The sequence below is a fragment of the Cricetulus griseus genome (genome assembly GCF_003668045.3).
Source record: "Cricetulus griseus strain 17A/GY chromosome 1 unlocalized genomic scaffold, alternate assembly CriGri-PICRH-1.0 chr1_1, whole genome shotgun sequence".
Lineage (NCBI taxonomy): Eukaryota > Metazoa > Chordata > Mammalia > Rodentia > Cricetidae > Cricetulus > Cricetulus griseus.
Window position 1 is genome coordinate 106,415,665 of NW_023276807.1, and position 18,486 is coordinate 106,434,150.

The following is an 18,486-nucleotide window of genomic DNA, read 5'->3' on the forward strand; positions in this document are numbered from 1 at the left end:
TGCTCTCACACCTGGAGCCTTTTCATTTAATAGATGGCAGCCTGGCTGGGCCCTGCCTCTGCCCCAAGGGCCTGTGTAGTGTGTGAAGTGTACTAAGCTGGGAAGGTCACAGTAGGCCACTCTGGGTGGGAGCCTTGTGGAAGTTAGGAAGCTGGGGTTTGTACAATGCTTATATCCCTAGGTCATTAAGTCTCCACACATCCCTACTGGGGAGCTATGACGTTATTATATGACAGAGGTTGACAGAGGATCTGAGCACTCCAACTGCTTAGAAGCCCTGCTTAAGGTCACCCATGGGATGGGTCCCTGATGAGCCAGGGAGGTTCCTCTCAGAGTCTCTTTCTTTGTTACAAGGAAGCAGCTCTCCTCTGAGTTACAAGGGAACTTCCCTGTTTGCTACGGATACACGAGGCAGCTTCTCTCTGCAGGTAAGGAGGCCCCTGGATCCCAAAGGTGGTCATCTGTCAGGGTGGCATCCATGTAGGAGGGCTAGTGTCTGCACTGCAGGTCACTAAGTCTCTTCTGTGGGGATGTGGAAAGGGGGCAGAGTCTCCTTTTGCCCTCCCCTCATCACTCCACTCTGCCTTTTCCATTACTCATTCTCCAGGTTTACAGAACCTTGCTCTGTGGGAATTGTGATCATGAGGGGTGCTCATCTGGGTGTTTTTTCCCAAGGCAGGTTTGTAGGGATAAGAGCTGAGATTCTGCTCTGGGTTCCAAGAAAGACTATGTCCCCTGCACCTCTTACCCAGACTATAAATGAGCTGCTTGCACAGGAGATCAGGTCCCTCTGTTCTTCCTGCATGGTGCCTGACTCTTCATGAGAGAGACAACAGTTTTTTGTTTTATTTTTTATTTTTGTCAGAACTAGAGCGTTTCTGAGACGCTGGTCGACAAGCCACACTAGCAGCACACTTCCTCACCTGCCTTTCCTGGAGCTCCCCTAGTCTAAGCAGGAAAGCCCACTGCTGCCTGCTTTTGTCTTTGGGAAGCCAGGAGCCTCACTGCCGGCGTGTGTGTGTGTGTGTGTGTGTGTGTGTGTGTGTGTGTGTGTGTGTGTGTGTGTGCATGTGCGTGCACGCACAAATGGCCAAGAAGAAGAATAACTTCTGAATCCACGGTCTACAAGTAAGGTGAGGAAGGTGAGGTGCTATTGGACTGGCCATTTGACTAAACTAGTGGTCTCCAGTATGAAAACAAGAAAGCAGGCTATATCATAACTCAATGCCCCTTGGGTGGACAATTCTGCCATGCAAAGACAAGTTGGGAGAAAGGACACCCAGCTCCCCACAGATGTGCTTTCTGGTAGTTACATGGTCCCATCATCCCTGTACCAAAGGCCTTCACTGGCCCTGTGATTCCCTCTCTTCCCTTGAAAGTGGTCTCTGAGTAGAAAACTCTCAAGAATGAGAAACGGAGAACTTAATTTTGAAGAAGCAGGCTTTCTTCTATATTTTTTTTTCTTGCCAAGCCATTTCTGGACACTGTTCTGGCCTTTGAGGAATAATAGCCAGCATCATTTCTGCTGGCATGCTTCCTCTTGCTGAGGACCACTGTGCACCAAGGTCACCTGCATGATGGATTGTATAAAAACCACAGCCTCTGGGGCAGCAAGCATCCTGGTTCGTCTGGGGTTAGGAATGCTCACATCCCCCAATGGCGGTAGAACTGAAAAGTATCTGCTAAAACAAGTGAACCTGTGGAGTGCTAACTCTTTCATTCAGTACCCAGGGAGGCAAGCAAGTTCTCATTTTCTCTGCATTCTGAAAATGCCATGCACCGTAATTAAGTTTTTGAGGAATTCATGGGAAATAACTAAATTCAAGAGCAGAAAAAGTTGGCTGAACTAGAGTCAGTTATAGGCTGCCCTCATCATCATTCATTCAAGAAACATTTGTTCATTCCTGATCATCCAACAGAAAGGATTCTCCCACAAAACCAACCAACCAACCAAATAAATAAATAAATAAATAAATAAATAAATAAATAAATAAGATCCTGACTTCAGGCCATCACAAGGAAATCCAAAGAAACAACTAATCTGGGTTCATAGGAGTTCATAGACTCTGGGCCAACAGCTAGGAAGCCTACATGGGACTGAACTAGGCCCTCTACATGTGTGCGATAGTTGTGTAGCTTGGTCTACTTGTGGAACTCCTAGCAGCAGGAGCAGGATCTGTCCCTGATGGTTTTGGCTGGCTTTGGGGAACCTATTCTTCATACTGGGTTGCCTTGCCAGCCTTAATACAAGGAGAGGAGCTTAGTACTACTTCAACTTGATTTGCCATGCTTTGTTGACACCTATGTGAGTCCTTCCCCTTTCTGAACAAAGCAGAGGAGGACTGAATGGTGGAGGGGGCAGAAGGGAGGTGAGGAAGGGAATAGAAGGAGAGGAGGGAGGGGAAATTTCCATTGGGGTGTAAAATAAATGAAAAAAATTAATAATAAAAAAGACCCTGCCTTCATGGAGGCTGCCCTCTGTTACTATGAAGAATACAAAACCATGTTAGATTTGCAGACAGTGGGATTAACAAGTTTTGTTTTGGTCAATGGAGCCACAGAGACAGTAAAGCAGGGAGAGTACCACAGTTCAGGGGCAAATGTCCTCTACCACCAGCTCCACAAAACATTCTCTCTGTTACATGGTTGAGGAAACAGCCAAGGAACTGAGATGATGTAAATTTCCAATGATATTTGTAGAAAAAAAACACACTCCAAAGGCAGTTTGGTCACAAGAGTTTCAGCCTAAATAAAAATATAAGCTATTGGTTATTAGCTGGCACCATCATCTTTAGCAATTTAGTGCAAACAAGCCAAAAGTAAAAACAGGCACTGACCTTCCAAGATCATCCTTAGAGATTCTGAATTAAGTATTTGGGGTTGGCAAGATGAGAGAGAAACAATAGAGAACACCCAGTCAAGTGGGGAAGTTGGGCTCCCATGCAACTGTGAGTTCAGATGAGTGAGTTTGAAAGTAGGAGGCTAGGGTGCTTTATCCTGAGTCATTCATTCACAGACCTTCTGTGACTTCCTTCCCTGGGTAGATAGAAGGATCTTTTTCCCTATTAGAAGAATAAGTGGCTGGGCCAGAGCTTCCTGAGGGGTGGCTACAATCCTGGACCAGCACCTCCTCCTGGCATCTTACCAACCATGCAGATTCATGTTTCCTCTCCACCTCATTTTCCACAGGACTTACCCAGCCTCGTAGCAGCTCATAGGCCGTGACGCCCAGTGACCACCAGTCCACAGGGTATGAGTACCCAGGGCCTCCATCCACATACACCTGGAAGACTTCCGGGGCTGTAATGACAAGGCAGAGAGAATATCAGTTATACCCTGCCTTGGGCATAGGGAGACAAGCCAGCTAGTAATTCCTTCACTGTCACCAGCAACTGTCCCGGGGGAGCCACAGCAGGCTTGGAACAGAGCAGAAAGGGTCTGGGTGTGTGGCCCCATGGTAAGAGTCAGGGAGGTGCATGGGCATGAGTCATGTTGGGAGACCCTAGCATGGCTCACACCTATAGTGGAAAGTAAGACCTGAGCCTTGGGTTGGGAAGATTACCGTTCTGTCTCTGTATCAACTCGGACTAGGTGGTCAGGTACGAGGATGCTGAGTGCTCTGTGCCTGCAGCCAAGCTCAGGAACAATTCAGGCAGTAAGTCAGAGACAGAAAGCAGACAGAGTGCACTTCTGGTGGCAAAGACAGGAGATAGCAGCTGCTGTAGGGGTACATCCCTGGCCAAGGGAATAGTTTTGAAATGGGATAAAAGAGAAGGTTTCAGAGCAGTGTGGGTGTGCTACCCACCACAGGATGGCAAGGTCGGCCAGCATGGCTAATTTGATAATTTGTGAATTTTAATTTCCCATCTGTTCTGGAGAGCAACACGTGTGACTGAAGCTGTCAAGACTTCGTGTGGCGCTAGAACAGTGAGGAGAGTTTGGATCAGGGCAGGGTGGCTGTATTCTCCCTGGTATACCACCACGCTGAATCTGGAGCCTCTGGGGACATGCTACCATTTGACACCTTGAAGATGATGGAGATGAGGTTCAGAGAGAGCTATGGGTGTGAGGGAAGTCACACAGATTAGACAAGGGAAGCTGAGTAGTGTTCCCACTGTGGCCAAACCTTGTCTGATCAATCTTCTTGGTGGAATTGAGAGTTTGAGAAAATAGCTCCTTTTTCTCTTTCCCTTCCCTCCCCTTCCCTTTCTTTTTTTCTTTTCTCCTCTTCTCTTTTCTTTTGTTCCTTCATTTATTCCCTACTTCTATTCCTTCCTTCCTTTCTCCCTGCCTCCCTCCCTCACTTCCATCCTCTTCACTGAAGACCCAAATGGCTATGTTGTAAACATTAAGATAATGGGGCTTGGCTGGAGCAGAGTTTAACATGTCACTTAGCATTCTTTCCTGTTTTGTCAAATGTGGATAGTAATCATGGTTTGACTGCTGGTGTATTGACTAGCTTTGTGAACTTGACACAGCCTAGACTCATCCAGGAAGAGAGTCTCAGTGAGGAATTATCCATATTGGGATGGCCTGTGGGCATGTCTGTAGGGGATTATTTTAACTAAGTTAATTGATGTGGGAAGATCCTGCCCAACTGTGGGTGACACCATTCCCTAGGCAAAGCTGTATGAGTGGATGAATTATTCTGAGCACAGGCCAGTGAGCATCCCTACATTCACTTCTCTCTGCTCTTTCCTGTGGGTGTGATGTGACCAACTGTGGCTTCTGCTACTGTGGCTGCCCCACGATGATGGACTGTAACCCAGAATTGTGAGCCTAAATAAACCCTTTCTCCCCAAAGATGCTTTATGTCAGGGTGTTCTATCACACCAACACAAATGAGGCAGGAACAACTAGATGGATGGCACGATTCAGCAGCTGCCTCCAGGACACCTGGGTCACACTGGGCACTCTCTAAACCTAAAGCCTTAATAATGGCAGTTTGATTGCCACTCAAACCTCCCCTTTATCTGTCATGATCAGCCACCCTACCACCTGCCCAGTCACAAACAGCAGAGTTGTAGAAACTACTTTAAACTCCACCCTTCCCAGCCCTATAGGTTAGCATTTTTCAAATACTGTAGGTTTCAAATTTTCAGCTTTGTTTTTGTATATCCTTTCTTACCCATCCCTAGATCAGCCAGATTCCAAAGACAGTGAGCTCACTTTTTCCTTACTCAATCTCATCATCAAGGCAGCCATTGAGCTAGATAGAACCCATGAGATTTTACTTTCCTGTACCACAATCCATCTACTTGTCTGCTTCTTCCTGTCCTGGAGGATCTGGAAGAGAAAGGGTTGCATAGTGTTTGTATATGCAGCCCCAGGGCCTAGACACTATGGCCTGGTGACAGCTTCACAGGTGTAACCTAGGGACAGGGGGCACCAAGTGTTCCTCAATAATTATTATGAGTCTCTGCCATGCCCACAGTCTTTAGCACACTTGAGATTCAGTGTAGAAGCTGAAGGCAATGGATGCAGCCAGGATGCTATGAGTGACAGATGTTTGCAGTTGCAGGGAAGCTGATTCCCTGCTTCTGCACTCTTGTGGCTGATGACGGAACAGAAATGTTGATGTCATGATCCCTGCACAGCTGCTTTTGTGGTTCAGAATCACAGTGCTTGGATTCAGGGACCAGGGGGGAGTTGGAAACCTGACAAAGCCCTGGCAGGCATTGCTTAATTAATGACAGCACTGTAAGGACCAGATGCTCTGAAGGCTTCTGCATAAATTGAATCCTTTCAACTCTCAGCATGACAGGTGCAGAAGGCACTCTGTGATGAGGAAACTCAGGCAATAGGGGTGCAATGGGCTGAATGGCAGGCCCCAAGCCCCAACCCCAGTGCTTGTGAGTGCCACCAGATTGTGAAAGAGTCTTTGCAAATATAATGAAGTGTCTCATGGAAAAATCATCCAAAGTTCTGCTTTGGTCTTAAATCCCATGACTAATGTCTTTCTAAGGGAGATGAGGGATACTTTAAGATACAGAATAGCCATGTGAAGATGGAGGTAGACCATGGAGTGAGGCATCACAAGCCCAAGGACATCTGGCACTACCTGGATCTGCAGAAGTTGTAAGGATTCTCCCAGAGCCTTCCAAACAAGCATGGATCTACCATACCTTACTATCTCATTTCCAGTTCTAGAACTTAAAGGAGCAACTTTTCTGTGCCTTTTACTCTGGCAAATGAAAATTTGTTCTTTAGCCACAAAAGCCACTACATGGTGAGGGACTTGCCAGGATTGCCCATCTTGCTTGGCAGAGATGGCATCAAATGGCTCTCAGGTTCCTGACACCAACCCCCTACCTCATTACATACTGGGAACTGCCAGGAGGGACTGGGTTGCCTGGTTAGGGCTCTGGCTCTTCCCCTTCCATCTTTCTCTCTACATTTTTATTTCATACACTCTGAGTATTGTGTATTTATATGAGTATTTTATACACTATGCCCACTAAGTCTCCCTGTCTCTATAGCCCTAGTCCAGCTCAAAGACAGCTCCTGGGAGGAAGAAGCCGCTCAGTTGTTGGCTCATTCCTCATCTTTGCTCATGGACTGCCTTTGGTTGGATACCCATTATGGGGTTGGATACCCAGTCTCCTGCATCCAGCTCTATCCCCAGAGCTTCCTGCTTCTGTCTGTCCTTGAGACTGAGTGGGTCCCACTTTCTGCCATGTGATAAAGACCACTGCAATGTTCTGGTGCCAAACATCTTACTGCCATGCCAACTGCTGCAAACATGGTCCTCTGCAGTGCTGACATCTCTGGGAAGGCTAACCAATACCCAAGGAGAAAAGACCTGTCTTGGAATTATGAGGTCTAGCTGCATTCAATCCTGCTTGGCTTCCCAGAGCCTTTTGGGTGCCAGCATGCTCTGACAATTTCAAAGGAGCCCAACTCAATTGCATGAATTGGCAGTACCTCCACAGAATCCTGGTACAATTTTGTTTTTATCTCTTAGGGCAATACAGGGTACTGGTGCAGGAAATCAATCTAGATGTGGCTCCAGTTCTGCAATCCGCTGGTAGCTTCCAGGCTATGAAGAAGTCTGTGGAGGACTGAGTACCACCAATATATGCTAGTTGCTTCCCCTGTATAGCTACCTACTAGAATAAGGTCTCATTTATAATTCAGGCCCCATAAGAGACTAACAGCAATAGCAAGAGATAAAATAGATCATGATGATACATTATCCTGAGAATTATATGAATGTGGTCTCTCTCTCTGAAAATATCTTATTACACTTCCTTTATTCTCTTGTGATAGTGTGAGATAAACAATGAAGTGATGGGAGGTGGATAAAGTGTAAGGTAGCATGTCAGGGTCACTTCAACACAAGCTCTGCCATATGGTGATAGTCTACCAATAACGCAGATGTCTAGGCAACTGATGGAAAGATAGTTTACAGATGTATGCATTGCACAAAGTTGATTCACCCCTCCTGGGCTTACTGCTAAAACATACAATGTAAAACTCATGCCTACATACCCATGCATCATTATACTATATGTTTTTATATTGCTAAATATCTCCAAATAAATATGTTAAATCTTCTGAGTGAATTTGAACCCAAAACCAAGATTTTGTTTGAAATTTTAAAAATTACATCTATTTATTTATTTGCTTAGTATGTGTGTGTATCACAGTGCCATATGTGGAGATAAAAGAACAACTTGTGGGAATCACTTTTCTCCTTCTACCTTGTAAGTTCAGGGGATTGAACTCTAATTGTCAGACTTGGTGGCAAGTGCCTTTCCTCACTTATCCCCCAAACCAAGATATTTTTTATGGATATCCATTAATGCTACATTTGCATTAATTAGGATTTCTTTATAACCCCAAACAAAAATATGTGGCCTTACCACTGACATGCACATTAATAAACATTTGTCAGTGTACCCACGGTGTATGTGCTACCCTCCCATTGGTTACTGGTCATCTACATTATCAGATGGGCTATCACTATATGGAAGCATGTGTGTTTAAGGAATACACACACACAAAAAAAATGCTGGGCTTTGGTCACATTATCAGAAGTATTGTTTGCTTTTTGTTGTCCCCCATGGGCCCATGACAATGCTGGGTGTCTGCTGCCCACTCCATGAACTCCTGTGAGTTCACTTTGGATACAGGGGATGGACTTTGACACCATGGAACCTTTGGCTACACTCCTAGCAGTTTCCAGTTACATAGCAAAATCAGCATCACCATCCAGTAACTGCCTCTATTGGCAGCCAAACATTCCTTCCAAGGCAGGTTTTTAATTGAAATGAGTTTCTATGCCAAAGGGCATCAGGCCACCACACAACTGGCCTTCAGGAAAAACAAGGACACATGGAGTCTGGTGAGAGACGTTGTCTTTCTTCCCCCAGAAATGTACACTTGGTAGGATTTGCCCTCCAAGCTAACCACCCAGAATTTACTTCCTTATTTCCCTAAAAATATGGAAAAACACAATCACCTCCCACATTACCCTTCTCCACTTGCTGTTCAGCTCCATGGATGCTGCTGAAGGTTTTGGTGTGCACTGGAGTATTAAAAGCTATTTAGCATGTAGCCAGCCAGCTGACAGGCTGCCCCAGTCTGTCACTCCAGGTAATTATGTCCTTCTGGATTGTGAATACAGAGTCCATGTATTTCAGCCAGGAGGGGCCCTTCAAGATCATTTCTCCCCTCTCCTAAATGTTCCACAGAGAAGCCAAGGCCTGGGAGTTCAGTGTCATCTTGTCTACCTGGAACCAGAAAAGGCCTCCTCCCCACTCCTTGCTGTGGCAGTGTCTCCTGCTTGGCATCCCAGGCTCTAGAAGCTCTACCCTAGGCACCTCCACCATGGGTCCAGCCAGACTCTTTCCTTTCAAACCCGCCATTCTCCTGTCTGCAGCTGATGCCAATGGTTTGCTCACTTGCACAGTCAGAAACCTGGGGTCACTGTGGACTTGAACCCCTCTTTTAGCCTCTGTCACTGATAACTTGATCACTCTCCAAGTCTCTTCACTTTTTCCTTCTAGAACTTTGTTGTCTGGCCTCTCTAATTTCTGTGTTGATCTTTATCATCTCTATCCCTTAACTTTACCTCTAAGTGCTCAGAGAAATCTAAGGACATTCAGTGAACAGAGAGCTCAGACAGATAGTCACTTGTTACTACTCAGCTTGTTTCCCACACTTATAGACAAAACAGTCTTGAGTGAGCTACTTAATCTCTTATTTGTATTTCAGTTTCCTTATCTGGCAAAAGTGGCATTACTGAGATAGAAAGTAAATTTATGATTGTCACTGAGTATACAGTAAGTACTCAATAATTGTTCTCCAATATTGTCCTTGTGTTATCATTCATGTTCAAATCACCTGCTTTAAATTATTACAAAACTGCCTAGTGATTTGTACAATAAATTTTAATATTCTCAGCACAAAAGCTTCCTCAAAACAGGCCCCAGTCACCCACAGTCCCCTTTCTGGCTCCTGTTCACAATGGACCCATTGCATCAAAGGAAACATGGGGACATGCTTTTAGACATCTATTGATTGCCTTAGACTCTTTGCAATCTTATCTTGTTGGAGATTGTACCCAGGGCCTTGCACGTGCCAAATAAGTTCTTCACCACAGAGCTACAAACAATCCTGAATTCTTGTCTGCTAGTCTTTATCGAATGTGGCATACTTACTAGCTCCCATTCATACTTAAAGATTCAGGTTAACTTTTACTTCTCCTGAAGAATAATAATCAAGACCTTTGCTATTCTATAGTTCCCTTCTTCCTGTATTTTAAAAGCCCAGTACAATCACAGGGGCAAGGGAGCTAAGTCATGGAGACCTGGCTTCCAACCTTAATGTCTGCTTTCACTGTCTGGTGGTCATTGGTCAAACATTTAGCTTCTGAGTAAGTCTTGGACTCCATGGATTAATGAAAGTCCTCACACCACAATGAGATAACATGGGACAAGCTTCCTTTCATTGCTGATGGAAAGCAGGTTCCCAACAGATGTGAGCTGGCTTTTAATAATGCAGTCTGTCTTTGTATGGGCAACGAATGGGAATGCAGGTAACCCAGGCACATATTATACATGGTCAGAATTCTTTGCATTAAAGTGTACCAACAATTGTGAAGAGCAGAGATAATCAGTGGGCCTGGGAACTCTCTGAATTCCTCAAGGGTCATTTAATTTTGTTTGGCTCCTAGCTAGCCAATGAATTCAGGTATTGCTCACTTACATATTAATTTGTAATAAAATGAAACTATCACCACAGGTTATTGGTTTCTTTCTGGTGTTATTAGTAAGCATTTGTGGCTACAGGAAACTGCTTTTGTTAAAGTGTAAGAGATTTCTCAGCCATAGATCATTAGGATTTCACAGTCTGTGTGGGAGGAGGAAGGGGAGGGAAAGTCTAATTGGCGAAGGAAGAAATAGAGAAGCTCTGATAAGAGACGGAAATGAATCATGAACAATGCCGGGAAAGCCCTTCATGTTAAATGGGTCAGATTCTTCTAGTAGAGTGGATACTCTGAAAGTGTAGGTTGTGCTCTTAACCACTGAGCCATCTCTCCAGCCCCCTGGCTTACAGTGATTTTAATGGGAAGAGCAGAGACACATCAACACATTTAACAGTTAATGCGTGAAACAGGGGACAGACTTCTAAATAGCATCTCCTGTAGACATTCATTTACATATGGATGGAATATCCTGCATTCAAATGTCCGGAATCAGATGTGTTTTGGCTCCTGATTGCTTCAGTCATCAGGATGTTTGCACATATATGATGCAGTATCTGCAGGGTAGGTTCAGGTCTCAAAATGAAATTAGTTCATATTTCCCGTAGCCTCATGTATGTCACATGGAAGTAATTTTACAAAGTTACTGTGTCTTGTCACATAAGGTAACGTGTAGAAGTTTTCCTTTGTGATATCATTCAAAACTTTTTGAATTTGGGTTTTAGATTTCTAGATCTGGGATGCTTATCCTGCAGACTACTATTTAAAGGGAATCTCTGTTGTTCAAGACAAATGATGCTGTTTAACATCTTCTGGTGAACTTGCTACGGAGCCCTAAATTGTACAATGGGATGCAGGCACTGTGTGATTTATTCTTGCCTCCCTAAGTTCATCTTCTTTGCTTATCAGCCAAATATGTTCTCTTAGATGCTTTCTGTCAATCAACTCCTTGCCTAAGGATCCTGGATAACATAGTTTCATCTCATTGCAATAATCTGTGTGCTTCCTCCTGAACAATGCTAACACATCTTTCAGGATCCAGTTCAAGTATGACTTCTCAGTGATGTTACTCTGGGCTCCTCCAGTCTCATTCCTCCATCCCACCAACATCTATCTCCCTTTCCCATTAGAGCTCTCAAAAAGATCTTAAATAGTTCTTCACTGTTGTAGCACCAATGTTGGAGTGCCAAATATAGCCCATGATGATAAACTTTAATAATCAATTTGACAGAATCTAAAAATCACCTGGGAAGAGGGTTTCTATGAAATTCTTTCTAGAGTAGGGTGGCTGTGGGCATGTCTATGGGGACTTTATTGTTTTGACTTCATTAATTAATGTGAGAAGGCCTGCCCACTGTGGGTGGTCTCATTCCCTGGATAGGGGATCCTAGATTGTGTAAGTGCAGAGAGGTGTGGAGCACTGAAAAGCATGCATGTGTTCATTCTCTCTGCTCTTGACTGTGGATGAGACTAGCTGCTTCAAGTTTCTGCCTTGACTTGCCTGCAATGATGTACTATAATCTGGAATTGTGAGACAACTCCCTTTTCCTTAAAATTGTCTTTCTCAGGGTATTTATTACAGCAACAGAAACAAAACAAAGACAGCATTTAATTGGGAAAAGCTAGACACCTTTTATGTGTTAGCTACCCTTTTGATTGCTGTGAGAAAATACCTGACAAAAAAAGAAAAAAAGGTTTATTCTGGCTCACAATTTGAGTGCATAGTTCATCGCTGCAGGGAAGGCATGGTAGCGGGAGTGTGCATCTGCCGTCAGGAAGAAGAAATGAATGCTGATGTTTAACTTCCTTTGGTATGATGTCACCATCATTTAGAGTGGGTATTCTCTCCTCAGTTCTTGGGGTAACCCTAACCAAACAAGTGAAAGACCTGTATGAAAAGAAGTTTTTGAAGAATTTATTGCCAGTAGACTTTCATTAAGGTTGATGATAAGAATTTCTTCAAAGTAAATGATATCAGATAGAAAACTGAAAGCACATAAAGAAATAATCAGCACTGGTAACAGATAAAAAGGAAGGTGGATAGACAATTAATTCTTCATTTTGATGACTATAAAATGCCATTGACAATAAGAAGCAAAGATAACACTGATAAATGATAATGTTTATAGCAGGTAAAACAGAGAATGGGATTTTGGAATATATTCTTGTGAGATTTTTTAAAAGGGTTTATTTTTATTTATAAATAATGTATATGTATCTCTTTGTGGGTGCAGTGTCTGCAGAGGCCAGAAGAGGGCATCAGATCCCTTGGAGCTAGAGTTACAGGTAGCTGTGGTCTGCCTAATGTGGGTGCTGAGAACTGACTCAGGTCCTCTGGAAGGGCAGTATGCATCTTAATCACTGAGCTATCTTTCCAGTCCCCTTTTATGAGATTCTTAAACCAAATTCCAAAATAGTTTCTGTTGAGTGATGTAAAAATAGGATAATGTCTACACTTGCTTTTAAAATATAAATACTAAGGAAAGAGTGAGGTTAAAAAAAGAGTGATAAATGTTGATCGCCTCAGAGTCAGGTAGCAGGGAATGGGTGAAGAACAAATCAGATGAGAGAAAGAAAAGGCTGGACAATGGTTTTAAATTGAATCATAACCCTGGTTGTGGTATACAAGGTATTTGATCATTAGAGAATCAAGCTGGACATCAACATTAAAATGATATGTAAAAATCCCTGAACTTTGTTGGAAATGTTCATAACATGTCAAAAATTATGAGGTCACAGCTTGAACTGGACTTAGTTTCCTGCATGTAACACTCATATTGCAAGAAAGATGAGTCTCAAGTCAATTATCTGAATCTCTGTTATGCAATTGGACTAAGATCAACAAGCTAACCTAAGTAAGGAGAGGAAATAATAAAGATGAGAGGAAAATGGATACAATAGAAAACAGGAAGATCACTGAGAAAGACAATTAAGATAAAAAAACTGGTACTTTAAAAAATCAACAAGTTTATTAGCTCATAACCAGAATGGCTAAAAAAAAGTCAGAGAGAAATTACAAAATACCAATTCTAGAATGAAAGAAGAAATGTCTCTGCAGAGCTCACAGCCACCAAACAGGTGAGGGTATGTTACACAAGTGTGGATGCCCAAGAAGCTGGTGGACAAATACATGGCTTCTCTGAAAAAATAAGCTATTGTATTTTATATAATACTTGATTATTTTTCCTCCCAGAAAGCAGGGGAGAAGAAAAGAAGTGGTTCCCCCCAATTTACACTGCTAGGAATACTCTGTTATTCAAACTGCATGGAGTTGTCATAAGAAAATGACAAGATAGATAAAAAAAATACTCCTCATAGATGAGGTGAATATTGTGAACAAGATATTAGCACATGGATTCCAGCCCTGTATAAGGAGGCTAACACATCATTACTAACGAGACTCCTTCTGGGAAAGCTGGGATGTTCAGCATTGCAAAATTCACCAATGAACTTCAATAAACTGTAGAAGAGGAACCAGATTATCTCAAAAGATCCAGAAAATCTCTTTGGCGGAATTCAACACGCATTTATGATCAAAACAACAACACTGTTGGAATGGATGGCAATTCTTTATGCCAATAAAGATGAGAACAAATCCTTGGGTGGGCATCACAGCAAGTGGTGGAACAGGAGAGTACACCCAGCTAAGGTCAGGGTCCAGGCAAAGTTTCCCAGCTGACAGACAGGCACTGTGGACACACACACACACACTCATGAAAGCACACTCAGTGGCAATGCAGAAGGAAAGCCCTATCTGCAAACATGAGTGTCTAAGTAGACATCTCAAAGAAAACCTGGCAAAGATGAGAAGTGAGTGTATCAAAGTCACAAGACACAAAGTAAACACAAGAATCAATTACATTCTTTAACCATTAATGACTGAGCACTGATTAAAAATCTAGTTCTTGAGGAGGCTGGAGAAATGGCCCAGCTCCTAAGTGTACTTCTGCTGTTCAAAGGACTGAATCATCTTCATCTGGAAGTTCACAACAGCCTGGGATCTGACTCCCTCTTCTCTTCATGCACTTACACACACACACACACACACACACACACACACACACACACACACTCTACACATAATAAAAAAAGAAGTCAAATGTAGACCTACTACAGTATAAGCTTCCTAAAATATATGCATAATATATAAACAATGAGTATAAATGCATATGCAATTACATAGTGACAATGCCGCAACTAGACACCACATGCTACCACATAAAATCTCCAATACTGGGAATGGGTTATCTCTTTTTAAGTTATTGACCAATGGGGTTCCATGGAGCCCCCCAAACGTATAGGCTATTATCATTGCTCTTGGTTACCCTCTAGAATGTAATGGTAAGACTCTATTGTTGAAGACATAACATACTTAACTCATGGAGAAGTGAAGTGGGTAATGGCATGAAAAGTTTCATTGCTCCTGGCTAGCTTTCTCAGTGTTGGAAGGTGACAATCATATTATCAAAGCAGAAAAGCAGTCATCAATATTACCCAGTGAGAACTCTGAAAGTTGTGCTAATGACTGACCCTGCAAGATATACCTACTGGTGCAATAGTGGCAGGAATGTTATGGTGGTTAACAAGTGTGAAGTGCAAATTTATTCCTTGTCAAAATTTAAAACAGCTTTATTTCTAGAATAGGTATGGTATAGTCCCACATTGCTGTGCCTCCAAATGTAGACAATATAAAGATGATCACTAAAGCTACCTGAATCTCAGTTACATCCACTCCTCCACATCTGTCAGTGAGCACAGTAAAAAATGAAGATCTTTCCAGTTCTTGAAGTAGTAGCTAGAGCAAAATTTTCCTATTCAAATTATTTCCATGGGATCCTCCATGGTGGTGTTGGCAAGAATGGATCTAGTATTGCAAGTACCAGTGTTTTGTCACCTGCACTCCACATACGATTAATTATTATATTGGCAATAATGATCTATAAAAAGTCTGCAACAATGTGTTTGAAAGACACCCTTGCCTTTATACCTTAAAAGCTGTACGTGTCTTTGCTCAAGTTGCAAAAAAATTGTTGATAGCTCACATGACAAAATGTGAACTATGTCTTCAAGACACTGTGTTTGTTGGTCTGGGTCTTTTGTTTTTAGACCAATATTTTAATAATTTTATAGATGAATATGTTGTTCTATGGATAGCAATGGTCATTTCTTCATTTGACGTGATGATATACTTTAGTTCTTTGTGCCTGCAAACTTCAAGACACCTTCAGCTAAATATCTTCAAGACTTCATGTCAACAAGCACCTGAACAAGTTCACAAGCATATTGACTGACTAGTAGCTCCAGGAAATGAGGAGAAGCAGTTAGGGGAACCTATGTGTGAAGGAAATCCCTTATGCAGGAGTGTTCAAGTTCTTTCTTCAAAGACTCTTCAGAATAACATGGATTGAAGAGAGTTTCAAACATCTACCATGTCTTACTGCTACTATTTCATGAAAGGAGACACAAAACATGTTTAATTTTTAGTTATATGCTATAATAATTTCAGCAAATAAATAGATGGAACTAGAAGAAACAATCCTGAGTGAGATAACCCAGTCACAAAGAGACAAACAAGGTATGCACTCACTCATATATGGATTTTAGGCATAGAGCAAAGAATTACCAGCCTACAATACTCACCACCAGATTAGCTAGGAAACAAGGAGGACCCTAAGAGAGACATACATGGTCCCCTGGAGAAGGGTAAAAGGACAAGATTTCCTGAGCTAATTGGGAGCATGGAGGGAGGGGAGAGGGGATTAGGAGAAAGAGAAGGAGAGAAGAAGAGGGGAGAGGAGGGCATCAGAGAGCAGGAAAATAGAGTCAGGGGAAGAATAGAGAAGAGCAAGAAAAGAGATACCATAATAGAGGGAGCCATTATAGGTTTAAAGACAAATCTGGCTCTAGGGAAATGTCCAGAGATCAAGGTTGACCCCAACAAACAATCTAAGCAATAGTTGAGAGGCTACCTTAAATGCCCTTCTCCAATAATGAGATTGATGACTACCTTATATGCCATCCTAGAGCCTTCATTCAGTAGCTGATGGAAGCAGAGGCAGACACCAACAGCTAAACACTGAGCTGAACTCTGGAATCCAGTCCCACAGAGGGAGGAGTAATGAGCAAAGGGGCCAAGACCAGGCTGGATAAACCCACAGTAACAGCTGACCTGAACAAGGGGGAGCTCATGGACCACAGACTAATATCTGGGAAACCAGCATAGGACCCCTGTTCCAGACCCCTGGACATGGGTGTCAGTTAGGAGGCCTGGGCAATCTATGAAGCCTCTGGTAGTGGATCAGTATTTATCCCTAGTACACGAATGGACTTTGGGAGCCCACTCCACATAGAGGGATGCTCTCTCAGACTAGACATATGGGGGAGGGTCTAGGCCCTGCTCCAAATAATATGACAGACTTTGAAGATCCCCTATGAAAGGCCACACTCTCCCTGAGGAGCAGAAAGGGAATGGTATAGGGGGTTAGTGGGGGGCAGGGAAGGAAGAGGGAGAGGGAACTGGGATTGACATGTAAAACAAGCTTGTTTCTAATTTAAATTAAAAAATCACCATAAAAATTTCAGCAAATAAAACATTTCAGTGCTTTCATTAAAAAAGTTTAAAACTGCTGCTTTAAAAAAGATTCTTCAGGCCTGGAGAGATGGCTCAGCTGTTAAGAGCACTTGCTGCTCTTCCAGAGAACTCAGGTTCTGTTCCCAGCATTCATAGGGTGGCTTACAATCACCTATAGCTTCAATTCCAGGAGCTATGATTCTCTCATCTGGCTTGCACATGGTACACAGGCATACATGAAGGCAACACATCCGTTCACATAAAAATAAAGAAAAGAAATATCTCAAATTACATGTTTATTAGTGATGATATTTCAAGTGACTGTCCCGCACAAACAGTTAAAGCAAAGAGGACATGGGGCTGCTTGATTTCAGATGTATTTTCAGTCTCTAGGGCACTGGCTGGCATGTAGGATACCCTGGAGTGTGTGAAGGAATGGATACACACAAGGGTCACAGGGAAGCAAATGGGCCTTGGTGACCTGAGCTGACTGCTGGCTCTGCTGCCTTCTCTGGCACACAGAGTACCACCTGCACTCCCCTTACAAGTAGCCATTTCTCTTGAGAGAAGGTATGCATTGCTGTAGTGCCACCTGACAATATCCACATGTTTTCACTACAACCTTCTTGGGGACAGGAATCAACAGGAGGCAAGGATCAAGTGTGTGGTGGCCTCATGTCTCCCAGTGTTCTCACCAGTAATAGATTAAGGTGTAATTAGGTCCTGCTTCAGCCACTCAGCTGTGAGCCCCAAAAGTAGGAAGATGTGAGCTCAGCTTTGGCCTCAATCACTTAGCATAGATCCTGGACATGGCACTTAACACAGGAAGTCATGCAGGTAATAACACTGCTAACAGCAATGACAACTTCTAGACACCAGTGCTAGCCACCTGCCAGTTACAATGTTATGTACTTTCCATAATTCTTTCATGACATCTCAACCAATACCCACTGTGGTGGTTTGAATGCCCCCCATAGGCTCATATATTTGAATGCTTGGTCCCCAGTTGGTAGAACTGTTTGGGAAGGGTTAGGAGGTGTGGCCTTGTTGGAGGGAGGTATGTCACTGGTGGACTTAGAGGTTTCAAAAGCCCATACCATTTGCAATCAGTTCTCTGTCTTGTGCTTGTGGATCAAGATATGATCCTGCCTGACTGCTGCCATGCTCCCTGTCATGAAGGTCATGGATTCTAGTCTTCAGCAACTGTGAGTCCTAAATTAAATGCTTTAGTTTTATAAGTTGCATTGGTTATGTTTTGTCAAAGCAATAGAAACATGACTAAGACACTCATTGAGACACACTGCACCCACTATCTACCGCCCCATTTCTCAGAGCAGGAAGCTAAGACTGGCTGGTAGTTTGCCAGTTAGCATTCCTGAGATTCGTCTCAAGGGGCACTTGATGTGCATTGTGTTGGATACTGGGAATCACCCCTTACTCACTGTAACCATGGGAGAGACAGACTTTCAATGAACCTATCTCCATCACACCTGGCCCCGATGCTCCTTCCAGGTCACCTGTGGCTGGTCTCCAGGCTTTGGTCCTCCTCTCTGACCTGTTCTTGTCCTATGACAAAATAGGTTCTTCCAGCTTCCAACACTGTTTCGCTCCTCTGTGCCTTGACACAGGCTGGTCCCTCAACCTCAGTTCCTTTCCCAGTCTTTATCCAACAGAACAAGCCCTCTGTGTCACCTTCTTCAGGAAC

At 43.2% G+C, this 18,486-nt stretch overlaps 1 protein-coding gene across 1 annotated transcript in view; it reads right to left on the reverse strand.

The window, feature by feature from the left end:
- Positions 1-18,486, reverse strand: part of Stk32b (serine/threonine kinase 32B) — a 184,881-nt gene that overhangs the window by 14,596 nt on the left and 151,799 nt on the right. The window contains exon 7 of the mRNA XM_027387053.2: positions 3,197-3,300. Within this exon, the coding sequence (XP_027242854.1) occupies positions 3,197-3,300 (104 nt within the window). The remainder of the gene's footprint in view (positions 1-3,196; positions 3,301-18,486) is intronic.